The following is a 12,886-nucleotide window of genomic DNA, read 5'->3' as shown; positions in this document are numbered from 1 at the left end:
GTTGCACAAAAATATGGTATTTTTTTTAAAAGTCTTAAGCAATCTTCTGAATATAAATGTAATAGGTATTAGTGAGACAATGTCACTTGTTAGATCATACCTTATGGTAACCTTATTTGAGAAGCAAAAGAATAATAGATTAATGACAAAGAGCTCTAACATCCAGAGAACACCCTTCTGTTTATGAAACACTTTCAAGCATATGGTAGTGCATTTGGTTCTTCTGTAAACACGATGCAGTGAGGATTATTATGTTCATTTTACAGATAGGAAAATTAAAGCAGAGGTTAAATGAATGGCTCCCAGCCAGGTAGCTTCTGAGTGGTGAGTTTAGAAACTATGTCATCTGCAAATCTCACTTTTTTTTTTTTTTTTTTTTGTAATCTGTTGCTGCTTGAATTTTTATGCGTCACACATCTTGTTTTCCATTTGGCAAAGTTTAGATCTCTAAGATTAGAGTGACAGACATTCAGATATTTATCCCTACTTTATCTGCATAGTGTTCATTCTCATTTCTCCCTAGTATGAATCAAATGCAATTACCAGTCTCTTTCTGTACACATCCATTATCCTCCAGAACCACCTAAAGTCCTGTCCCACCAAAATGTGTTTCTGTGTGTGGCTTACCCAAATTCTGCCCTTTCTTTAAGTGTCAACCTGGGTCCCATCTTCCATGGGAGACATTTCCTGAATATTTCAGGCCACACAGATCTTCCATTTTCCTGAACTTCTGTAACACAGAGAATATATATAGAATGCATATATTATATTTAATTATAGAAATAAATTATACACTGTATCAGATTATTCCATATGTCTTAGATTTCTCTCCCCAACTAGACTTTAAGGTCTTGTACTTCTTAAGTTATTTCAGTAGCACAAGGACAGTGGTAAGAAAATAGGAACAACAAAACCAGTTCAGATTCAAATTGAGCCAATAATTCTTGAGCATCTCCTAAGATCTACTCTCAACTTTCATGACAAATGAGGAAACAGGTTCAAAGAGGCAAAGAGACTAGTCCAGTGTCAAGCACATCTAGGAATTAAAATCTGCTGTAGTAAACCTGTGGTCACAGGCTTGATTCTTTACAGCTATCGGATGAACATTTGACTGAAAGCCAAATACTGTGTGTGTGTGTGTGTGTGTGTGTGTGTGTGTGTGTGTTGTTTAGCTTACCCATCCCAAGTTGAGAGAAGCCAAAAATAAACAAGCATTCCAGGTAGCACTTGGGTGGATTTTCATACATTTTACACTCAAAACTAAGAAGATGACCAGAACTGATGGACATTGTATCAGCAAAAAAGAGGGATAAAGACTTCCAACTAAACCATATGCAGTTATATGCTCTTATGCATGCGGCTGTGAGGTATTTCGTCCATAGCTGTGCTGTCTTCTGTAGAGCCTAAAGGATTACTTTCTTCCCTCATGTAATATGAATTCTTTCATGGAAGGGGCAATGTTTTATGCTTATGCTCATTTTATAATTGCAACAGTAGCAACTGAAGTAGTGCTAGGGAGATAGAATTCATAAAAAAAATACATCATTGGAAAAAAAATAGATTATCTTCTTGTTTCTCTTTCTGGTGCTTGAGTACCTTCTCCAAGTAGACATGTAGACTGTTGAATATTTTCAGTGTTGGACAACCCAAATACTTAAAGACTACAAGCAGGTTTCCATTTCATCTTATTGAGTTAAATTTAACAGGTTAATTATTAATGGTTTTAGTGGTTTTATGCACATCTATATACATATGTGTGTATATGTGTTTGTATGTATACATATTCTGAGGTATAACATATGTTCATTAGAGCTTAAGCTATCAATTACTGATCCATCTTTTTATATATCTACTTTTACATGTAAAGGAATTGAACTATAAAAAGAAAAGCTCTCATTCCACCAATGTAGCTAAGAATGAACCAGTGATTTTTATATCTTCTGTATTCAAGACAATGCTTAGGACTACAGAGAAAAATCTGAAAGCAAGACACCGTGGGATAAGTTATAAAGATCATATTTTCTAATTACTTATGTCTGCAGTTACATTTTCTACTGTTGAAAATGTTTTGGTTCAAATTATTCGCTTGTTTGAAAAAATCATATTACACTATTTGGGTATGTGCTAGTTTTGAGAAATAAAACTGTAGTGCCCATTGAGACCTTATAATGGAATGTAACCCGTTTGCTACAGATGAGTTTATGTGATTTACCTGGGGTCACATGGGTGATTAAAGGTGATGCAGAGACAAGAAGCCAGTTTTCATCTCAGTCTCCCTCTCTCTCCCTACTAATTTTAATGCATTGTTTTTCATTCTCAAAAGAGTCATCTTAAGAAGCAGGATGATTTATTCAAAAGGTCACTGATTTTTCCTCTGTCTTCTTTTTTCCTCTCCAGCCCTCTTCAATCTAATTCCTGTGGGCCTGCGTGTGGTGGCTATCCAAGGGGTGAAGGCCAGCCTCTATGTGGCCATGAATGGTGAAGGCTATCTCTACAGCTCAGTAAGTACTTTGTAAAGCATGCATGTATGTGTGTGTGTGCGTGTGCTTGTGTGCACACATAACCTGGCATTGAGAGCTAGTGAAGTAACGATTATTTTAGGGAAGAAAAGTAGAAGCTGAAGTCATTCTTGATTTTCTGACCCAACATGTCAGGAGTTTATTAAGATTTTTACAATTTACGATGTGAAGGATCATCCCTCCTGAGAAAGAGTTAGTTACTTGCTATACAATATAAATTCTTTTCGTCTGGTTTCTACTTCTAGAGGGTATGTCAATCTTTTGAATTTTACCTTTCTGTTTAATTCAAGGGGTAAGACATTTTTCTTTTCTCCTGTTACTTCTCCTTTAAGCATAGAGCATGGTTTAAGAAGTTAAATTCTTCAGTTTGTCTGGGAGTCTTCTCTGTCTTGTTGGGGAGAAAAATTTCTCAGAATAGGTTGTGTTTCTGTTTTGTATTTAATAAATCTGTTCAGCACTAATACAACAGATTCCTGTCATAACCGGTCACTTCAAAGACAAGGTGAATTTATGGAATGAGCTCTGAGTTAGGGGCTGGATATTTGAGTTTTATTTACATTTCAGTTACTGTTTCTCTTTGGGCAAGTTACCTCCCCTCTTTGACTTAACTTCTGGACCTATAACAGAGCGTGTTGGATACCATTTTGTTTAATATCTCTCCTCAACCCTAAACTGACAAAATTAGATAGCAGCAGTGGCTGCATCATGAGCACTGATATTTTAAAATAGTTAACTCTTGTCTGATGCCTGTCAAGGTATAGTAATTTATGCATTGGGAGAGTGTGGCTCCACTGAATCTCATGTATTTATATAATTTCTGTTTTCTCAGAAGGGAATTTGCCTATTTGTAGTTCATGAAGAGATATCCTTGAAAATCATGGCTGAAGATTTCCACTCTTACTTTCTATGATTTCAGTAAATATCATAGTTATTCAGGAAGTTCACTTATGCCTATGAGATTCTAAATTCAATATTAAATAGCTTTTATTAAACTCTTCATATTTAGCTAAATGAATCTCTACTATACTCTGCTTGCTTTTTAGTGATACATCTGTTGTTCATATTAGGATTTTTAAGTTACTGTTTTATTCCTCATATTCAGATATGCATTTGCATTCATATATTAGATGTGTACATGCTCATTGTTTTTAATCATTCTATTCAATATAATACAGATAAATACATTTTTGATTAAAACAAAAATGAGCTCTCATTCTTTTTTTTTTTAATTTTTAAAATTAACATATAATGTATTATATGCCCCAGGGGTACAGGTCTGTGAATCGTCAGGCTTACACATTTCACAGCACTCATCATAGTACATACCCTCCCTAGTGTCCATAACCCAGCCACCCTATCCCTACCCCCCCCACCGCAGCAGCCCTCAGTTTGTTTTGTGAGATTAAGAGTCTCTTATGGTTTGTCTCTCTCCTGATCCCATCTTGTTTCATTTTCCCCCCATACCCCTCACAACCCCCAATCCTGCCTCTCAAATTCTTCCTATCAGAGAGATCATATGATAATTGTCTTCTCTGATTGACTTATTTCGATTTTGAGCTTTCATTCTTAATGTGCCATAATTCTTACAGTTCTTAATGTCCACTTCTTGTGAGTCTATATTTTAAAGTAAGAATTTAAATAAGCAAAAAAAAGAAATTGTTGTTTTGAATAATTCCAATTAGTTCAGCTTCAAAAAAAAAGTTTTGGGGCACCTGGGTGACTCAGTTGGTTAAATGTCTGCCTTCCGCTCAGGTCATGATCTCAGAGTTGTGAGATCAAGCCTCACATCCCATATCCGGGCTTCCTGCTCAGCAGGGAGTCTGCTTCTCCCTCTGCCCCTCCTCCTCCCCATGTTCACTCAGTCTCTCTCTCTCACTTTCTTTCGAATAAATAGATAAATTAAAAAAAAAATCTTTAAAAAAGTTTTTATTTTATTTTATTTTTTATTAATATATAATGTATTATTAGCCCCAGGGGTACAGGTTTGTGACTCGCCAGGTTTACACACTTCACAGCACTCAACATAGCACATACTCTCCCCAGTGTCCATAACCCAGCCACCCTCTCTGTCCGCCCCCAACCCCGCAACCCTCAGTTTGTTTTGTGAGATTAAGTGTCTCTTATGGTTTGTCTCCCTCCCAATCCCATCTTAAAAAAAAAAAAAAGTTTTGACTGTAATACAAACTAAAATATGGGGATGATCTTAGGATAATACTGACTTAAGGATTTAATCAGTCATCAAGTAAAGAGCTAAAACTAGCAATTATACAAAAACAATGAGTTCAGCCCTCTGGACCAGAGTTCATTTCCAAAGGTTTGGGAAAAAGAAAAACACAGAAAGTCTGACAACAGTATTGTAGGCAGAGAACAATTGTATAGGTGTGTGTGTGTTGGGGGGTGGGGAGGGCTGGAGAGGGGGCACCCTTATTGGGTGCAATCTCAAAGTTCCTGAGAGGAGCCAGAGTATTCAGTATGAGATAGGTGAACTTCCTACTCTGAAGCATGTTCAGAGATGCATATTTTTTATGATTCTTGCTCAGAACTAGGCTTAAAACACAGGAGGCTTGAGCCCATAGGAGGGGTTTTAAGAAATTCTTGACTAGATAATTTTACTGTGGGTGCTTTTTTGTGAAGGAGTTAATGTCTTAGAATGACAATAATTACCAGATGAGTTACCTGTTTGGGGTCCCCAGATATTCAGTTTTCCCTTTCTCTAAATCAGCTTGCCTTATACCAAGAATTATAATCTTTCCCTGCTTATGGCAGAGGTGACTGGGAACAATTTTCCTTTGATTGTAAGTATGGCATGGCTGACTTAGACATCAGGACTCTTACTTTCAAAATCACCCTCTTTCTGGATAGAACTAATTGGAGGAAGTGCTGGTGTTTAATTTAATTAATTGATTAATTTGATTTTTAAATGTTGTTTATGTTTAGTTAACTACTGCATAGTGCATCATTAGTTTTTGATGTAGTGTTCAGTGATTAATTAGTTGCATATAACCCCCAGTACTCATTACAACACATACCCTCCTTAATACTCGTATACCCATCACCCAGCTACCCTATTCCCCTCCCCAGTCCAAAACCCTCAGTTTGTTTCCCAGAGTCCATAGTCTCTCATGGTTCATCTCCCTCTCTGGTTTCTCCCCCTTCAGTTTTCCATCCCTTCCCTTATGGCCCTCTGTGCTATTCCTTATGTTCTACATATGAGTGAAACCATATGATGGTTGTCTTTCTCTGCTTGACTTATTTCACTTAGCATAATCCCCTCTAGTTCCATCCCTATCAATGCAGATAGTGGGTATTCATCTTTTCTGATGGCTGAGTAATATTCCATTGTATATATATGTACCACACCCTCTTTATCCATTCATCTGTTAAAGGGCATCTTGGCTCCTTCCACAGTTTGGCTATTGTTATGAACATTGGGGTACAGGTGCCCCTTCTTTTCACTACATCTGTATCTTTGGGGTAAATACCCAGTAGTGCAATTGCAGGGTATAGGGAAGCTCTATTTTTTTTTTTTTTAATTTTTAAATTTTTTTCAGCATAACAGTATTCATTATTTTTGCACCACACCCAGTGCTCCATGCAATCCGTGCCCTCTACAATACCCACCACCTGGTGCCCCCAACCTCCCACCCCCCACCCCTTCAAAATTCTCAGATCGTTTTTCAGAGTCCATAGTCTCTCATGGTTCACCTCCCCTTCCAATTTCCCTCAACTCCCTTCTCCTCTCCATCTCCCCTTGTCCTCCATGCTATTTGTTATGCTCCACAAATAAGTGAAACCATATGATAATTGACTCTCTCTGCTTGACTTATTTCACTCAGCATAATCTCTTCCAGTCCCGTCCATGTTGGGAAGCTCTATTTTTAACATCTAGAGGAACCCCCATACTGTTTTCCATAGTGACTGCACAAGTTAACATTCCTACCAACAGTGTAAGAGGGTTCCCCTTTATCCACGTCCTTGCCAACAAGTTGTTGTTTCCTGTCTTGCTAATCTTTGCCCTTCTAACTAGTGTAAGGTGGTATCTCATTGTGGTTTTGAATTGTTCCCTGATGGCTAGTGATGTTGAACATTTTTTTATGTATCTGTTAGCCATTTGTATGTCTTCCTTGGAGAAGTGTCTGTTTGTGTCTTTTGCCCATTTCTTGACTGGATTATTTGTTTTTTCAGTGTTGAGTTTGATAAGTTCTTTATAGGTCTTGGATACTAGCCCTTTATCTGTAATGTCATTTGCAAATATCTTCTCCCATTCCATGGATTGCTTCTTAGTTTGGTTGACTGTTTCTTTTGCTGTAGAAAAGCTTTTTATCTTGATGAAGTCCCAAAAGTTCATTTTGCTTTTGTTTCTTTTGCCTTTGGAGACATGTCTTGAAAGAAGTTGCTGTAGCAGATGTCAAAGAGTAATGCCTATGTCCTCCTCTAGGATTTTGAATATGTCCTCCTCTAGGATTTTGATGGATTCCGTCTCACATTGAGGTCTTTCATGCATTTTGAGTTTATCTTGTGTATGGTGTGAGAGAACGGTCCATTTTCATTCTTATGTATGTAGTTGTCTAATTTTCCCAGTACTTATTGAAGAGACTTGTCTTTTTTCCATTTGATTTTTTTTTCCTGATTTGTCAAAGATTAGTTGACCATAGAGTTGAGGGTCCATTTCTGGAATCTCTATTCTGTTAAATTTTAAATGATTTTAAACTATGGCCATAAGTCTGAAAAGTTTGTTATAAGTCTAGAGAAGGCTGATACTAGGGGACGCAAACCTGAAAGAGGAGAGAGCATCAAGGTTCCATCACTCCTGCAGTACTGTGTGGCATGCCTCAGCAGGAGAGCACCAGTGCAGCCAGGGGCCCTGTGGTGAGTAAAAGCAGCTGTTAACATAGGCATTATTGAGGTGTTTTTGGTGTATATTAAGGCTTGAATTTTTCTTTTAAAAAGCAGTTTCCTACTTCATGTTAGACAGTGTGGTTAGGCATACCAGTGGAGGCCGTAGCCAGTATAGGCCAATGGGGGTTGGCATGTGGCTTGGGGTCTTAAAGAAGCTACTTAGAGTCCAAATGGTATCATTTATCTAGTGTCATTCACCTGGTTTGTATTCATTTTTAAAGTAGGAATGAATTACCTCATGACATCTGATTTCTCCCCCTCACCAGGAGACAGGAAAGAGTAGGAAAGATGAAGTGACTGCTGGGTAGCATAGAGCTAAAATTTTAAGATCCATTCTGAAAAATCTGTGTTTTAATAGTGGAGTTTAATTCATGTGCATTTAATGAGATTGCTGATGCATCTGAATTTGTTTTTACCATTGTAGTTTGTATTTTTTTTTGCTTCCATGTTCTTTTTTTATTCCTTGGTTTGACATTTTTTTTTCTATTCTATTTTTATTCTTATGCTAGTCTGTAAATGTAGGTTATAATTCTACATCTTTAGTGATTTACCCTTATTTTTCTAACATGCATATGTAAGTATATAGTCTGCTAAATATTTTATTTTGTGTTCATGTCCTCCTTCCCCAAAGCTGGTTGACCTTAGGATGCTGCCTTGCTGAGTAAACACCACCATACTTCTTGCCAATTTGATTAATGACACTTTAGAAGAAAATAATATGCATGATTTGTTATTCTTCTATAGCTAATAGTTAAATTCACCAATCTTTATTTTATTTTATTTTTTTAAGATTTTACGACAGGGAGAGATAGCGAGAGAGGGAACACAAGCACAGGGGAGCTGGAGAGGGAAAGGCGCAGCCTCCGTGCTGAGTAGGGAGCCCAACATGGGGGCTAGATCCCAGGATGTTGGGATCACCACCCCAGCTGAAGGCAGACACTTAGTGACTGAGCCACCCAGGTGCCCCTAAATTCACCAATCTTTAAAATAATTTCTATGCATATAGTTTTTGGTTTTGTGTGCATATCCAGTTTGGCCCCTCTGAAATTTATTTTTCTTCTGAAAGAAGTCTTTGTTTTGGGTGTGAGGGTTTGTAGGTGGTGAATTCATTTTGTCTTGGTGTCCATGAAAATGCCTTCTTTTCACTTTCACTCTTTAATTATAGTTCAGATAATTTTACAATTCCAGGAGACCTGTACTTTCCCCAGCACTTTGAAAATTATATTCCATTGGTTTCTGACATCTGTTGTTGACTGTGAGAAGTTTGCTGTCAGTTGAATATTTTTCCTTTGTAGGTAACTATATGTAAAAAAAAATTTCCTTTTTATGTTTCATGTTTTACACATCCAGCTATATATCTTGTTGTGAATCTGTCTTAATTTATCTTGTTAGAATTCAGAATGTACTTTTAATCCAAAGATTAACATTTCTTCAGTTCTGGGAAATTTTAACTCTTAACCATATACATTTTATTTCTCTATCTTGAAGCTGATAATTCTCAAATGACTTATGATAGAAACTCAAATTCATCTACCTTAGAATTAATGCCAGCTATTTTGTGATTTCAATCACTATGGTTTTCATTTTTGAATCCCAAATGGTTTCTGAGTAATATCCACCTGATCTTGATTGATTTCTTCCTGTTTTTACTATCCGGCTCTTTTTATAGGAGGTTATTAACGCATTTATCTCTCCGAGCATTGTTATAATACTTTGTCAAACTTCTCTATAAGTTTAATTTCTTTGGTAATGAATTCATGTTTTAATCATTGATTTTTTTGGCAATCATTTTTACAATTAGGTTGAAATCACCTTAGAATTTAAAATTTGCTCTCCATGTGTTTGGATTTTTGGTCTGTAGGAACATTTTTGTCCCCTCCCCTGCCCCACCTCATGGTCTTCTTTCTCAGAGGTGTGCCCCCACTTTCTAGTTTGTTGTTGTTGCTGTTGTTGCTATCCAGTCTCCAGTGGCCCTAGTTTAGCATAAGATGTTAGAGTCCTTTCAGGGCTCTGATCCTGGGGTGACACTGGGGTTAGGGAGGGGGGCTAGTTCCTCTCATTGGGAGGTGGTGTCTCTCACTAGGTCTTGTCAAAGTAGTATCAGCATTTTTATTTTTGCCCTTTTACAGTTGGAGCAGGAAGACTATCCTAGCCACTGGTGTGACCATGCAGGCTGGCTTCAGTCCCCATCCTGCATAGAGGGATTTATTCCCATTGACTTGACCAGAGTGGAGCTCTGGGGCACACTACCAATGTCAGGATGTGGGGCTTGTGACCCCAGCCTACTCAGTCCTTCATTTCCATTCCACAGGGATGCTTAGCTTGCTTTGAACCTGGCTGTGTCATTTAGAACTTACATTTTTATATTTTATTCATCTGTTTGGAGCAGAGTGGGTGCAACATAGTCTAAACTCATGCCTTTTTTCTTTTTCAGTTATAGTAAAAAACACATAAAATTTACCATCATAACCATTTTTAAGTTTTACATTACAGTAGCGTTAACTATATGCACATTGTTGTGCAACAGATTTCTAGAAATTTTTCATCTTGTGCAAAACTGAAGTTCTATACCCATAAACAATTCTCCTTTCTCCCCTCCCCTCAGCTTCTGGCAAACACCATTCTACTTTTGGTTTCTGAGTTCAACTGTTTAGATACCTCATATATGTGAAATCATGTAGTATTTATCTTTTTGTGATTGACTTATTTCATTTAGTGTAATGTCTTCAAGTTTCATCCATGTTGTAGCATCTGAAAAAATTTCCTTTTTAATTTTTTGAGAAACCTCCATACAGTTTCCCATCATTTGCATCATTTTGTATTCCTAGCATCGGTGTAGAAGGATTTCAGTTTTTCCATATCGTTACCAACATTTGTTATTTCCTTCCTCCCTACCTCCTTTTCTCTCTCCCTTTCTTTTTCTTTCTTTCTTTCTTTCCTTCTTTTCTTTTTCTTCCTTCCCTTCCCTTCCCTTTCCTTTCCTTCCTTTCCTCCCTTCCTGCCTTCCCCTTTCCTCCCTCCCTCCCTCCCTCCATCCATCCCTCCCACCTTCCTTCCCTCTCTCCCTCCCCTTCCCTTCTCCCTCCCCCTTCCTACCTATCTTTCTTTCTTTCTTTCTTTCTTTCTTTCTTTCTTTCTTTCTTTCTTTCTTTCTGTTAGTGGTCCTACTAACAGATTCAAGGTGATATTGCATAGTAGCTTTGACTCATATTTCCCTTGGATTAGTGATGATAAGCACTTTTCACGTACATGTTGGCCATTTATATGCCTTTGGAGAATGTCTGTTTAAGTTCTTTGCCCATTTTTAAATGTTTTTTTTTGGCTGCTGTAAGTGTTCCTTATATATGAATATGAACTCCTTATTGGATAAATAGTTGGCAAATACTGTTTTCCAATTCTGTAGGTTACTTTTTCACTTTGTTGATTGTTTTCTTCGCTGTGCAGAAACTTTGATGTAATCCCACTTATCTATTTTTACATTTATTGCCTGTGAATTTGGTTTCATACACAACAAATCATAGCTAAATTCAATGTCATGAAGATTTTCTCCTATGTTTTTTCTAAGAATTTTATAATTTTAGGTATTACATTTAGGTTTTTAATCAATTTTGAGTTAATTTTGTATATAGTGTAAGGTAAGGGTCCAATTTTATGTGTTTATTTTTTGCATACAGATACCCAGTTTTTTCAACACCATATGTCAAAAGAGATGATCCTTTCCCCATTGTGCACTCTTGGCACTCTTGTCAAAGATCACTGGACCATATTTGTGAGAGTTTATTTCTGAGTTCTCTATTTTGTTTCATTCATATATATGTCTGTCTTTATGCTAGTACTACACTTTTTGATAACTGTAGGTTTGTAGGATGTTTTAAAATGAGGAGGTGTGAGTTATCCACCTTTTTTTTTTTTTAAATCAAAATTGTTTTGACTATTCAGAATCCTGTGAGATTCCATGTGGATTTTAGGAATTTTTCTTCCCATTTCTGAAAAAAAAAAAAGTCATTGAGATTTATAGGGATTACTTTGAATCTGAAGGTTGTTTTGGGTATTATGGATACTTTGGCAATATTAAATCTTTCAATCCATAAACACAGATGTCATTCCATTTATCTGTTTTTTCCTTAATTTCTTTCAGCAATGTTTTGTAGTTCTCAGTGTATAATTCTTTTGCCCCCTTGATTAAGTTTATATTTATTATGCCATTTTGAAAGGAAGCCCAAAATAATTTTAATGGTATTAAATGATAATTTTTTTGGTGAAGTAGAGTAAATAAAAGTTCTAGAAGGCATCACTTTCTCACACAAAAGAAGCTCACAAATGCTAGAAACTTCTGTTCCTGAAACACCTTCTTCAGTAGTTCAGGAAACACTGCTGTGTCACAATCTGTTGAGACAGATTTTCCTACAAATTTTACCTTATTCAGATAGTGCCCTTAATTTAAAAATTTTTGCTATTTCACCAGTTTTAACTAACTTGAATTTTAATATTGTTCGGTATGTCATTCTCTTTGAGGTTTACAAGATTTTGAAAAAGCTGGTAAAATAACCTAAATTTTGTCAAATTATCACAATGCTTAAAGGCATTTGCATTTATCTTTTCAACATATACAGAGAAGGTGTAGCCTGAATCTCCTCTTTCTACTCTCTATAAATTTCCTGGAAGATTGGTACCTTTTTATATTTTTATTAGTTTGAACTGAACCTTGTATACATAAAACAATGACAGATAAGAGTTTTTTTTTTTTTTTAAAGATTTTATTTATTTATTTGACAGAGAGATCACAAGCAGGCAGAGAGGCAGGCAGAGAGAGAGGAGGAAGCAGACTCCCTGCTGAGCAGAGAGCCCGATGCGGGGCTCGATCCCAGGACTCCGAGATCACGACCTGAGCCGAAGGCAGCGGCTTAACCCACTGAGCCACCCAGGCGCCCCAAGAATTTTTTTAATATAAAATTCTAAAGTCAGATTATTTTCAAACTGGAGGTTAAAAATTAGTGATAAGATATTTCAGATAATTATTATGGAGTCATAGGTGTAATAAAATATATAAAGGTTGAAAGTAATACTACTATAGTTACATTGATGTTGCTATTATATTTGACTTTTTTGTTGTTCTGTACCTGTGTAATTCTTAACCTTCCTTGTAGTTCAATTCAAATCTTACTGATATGTGAACTCTTTCCATTATCCATATCAGTGAGAATTAGATACTACTTCTGCTTTAGTATCACAGTACTTGGTGTCTGTTTTTCTAGTGGGAAGGAATTGTATCATACCCATCTTTGTTACCTGGGCCATCTATTTCCTCTAGTCACAACATTATGTACATTCTCTGATGAAGGAAAGCTCTCAATGAACTTGTTGAATTTTAAAGAATTGCCTATTCCAAGTATAGATGGAGAAAATTATATATAGCACGTGAACAGTTAACTATGATTACATTGGTGATCTTGCAGTCCACAGCACAA

The 12,886-nt window shown here is 36.6% G+C and overlaps 1 protein-coding gene across 4 annotated transcripts in view; it reads left to right on the top strand.

The window, feature by feature from the left end:
- The window catches only part of FGF12 (fibroblast growth factor 12), a 592,462-nt gene that overhangs the window by 397,188 nt on the left and 182,388 nt on the right, over window positions 1-12,886 (top strand). For all 4 annotated transcript variants that reach the window (XM_047733076.1, XM_047733066.1, XM_047733085.1 and 1 more), the window contains one exon: window positions 2,398-2,501. In XM_047733076.1, the coding sequence (XP_047589032.1) occupies window positions 2,398-2,501 (104 nt within the window). The remainder of the gene's footprint in view (window positions 1-2,397; window positions 2,502-12,886) is intronic.

The sequence above is a fragment of the Lutra lutra genome, chromosome 1 (genome assembly GCF_902655055.1).
Source record: "Lutra lutra chromosome 1, mLutLut1.2, whole genome shotgun sequence".
NCBI lineage: Eukaryota > Metazoa > Chordata > Mammalia > Carnivora > Mustelidae > Lutra > Lutra lutra.
This window is presented reverse-complemented; position numbering and strand designations above follow the sequence as displayed.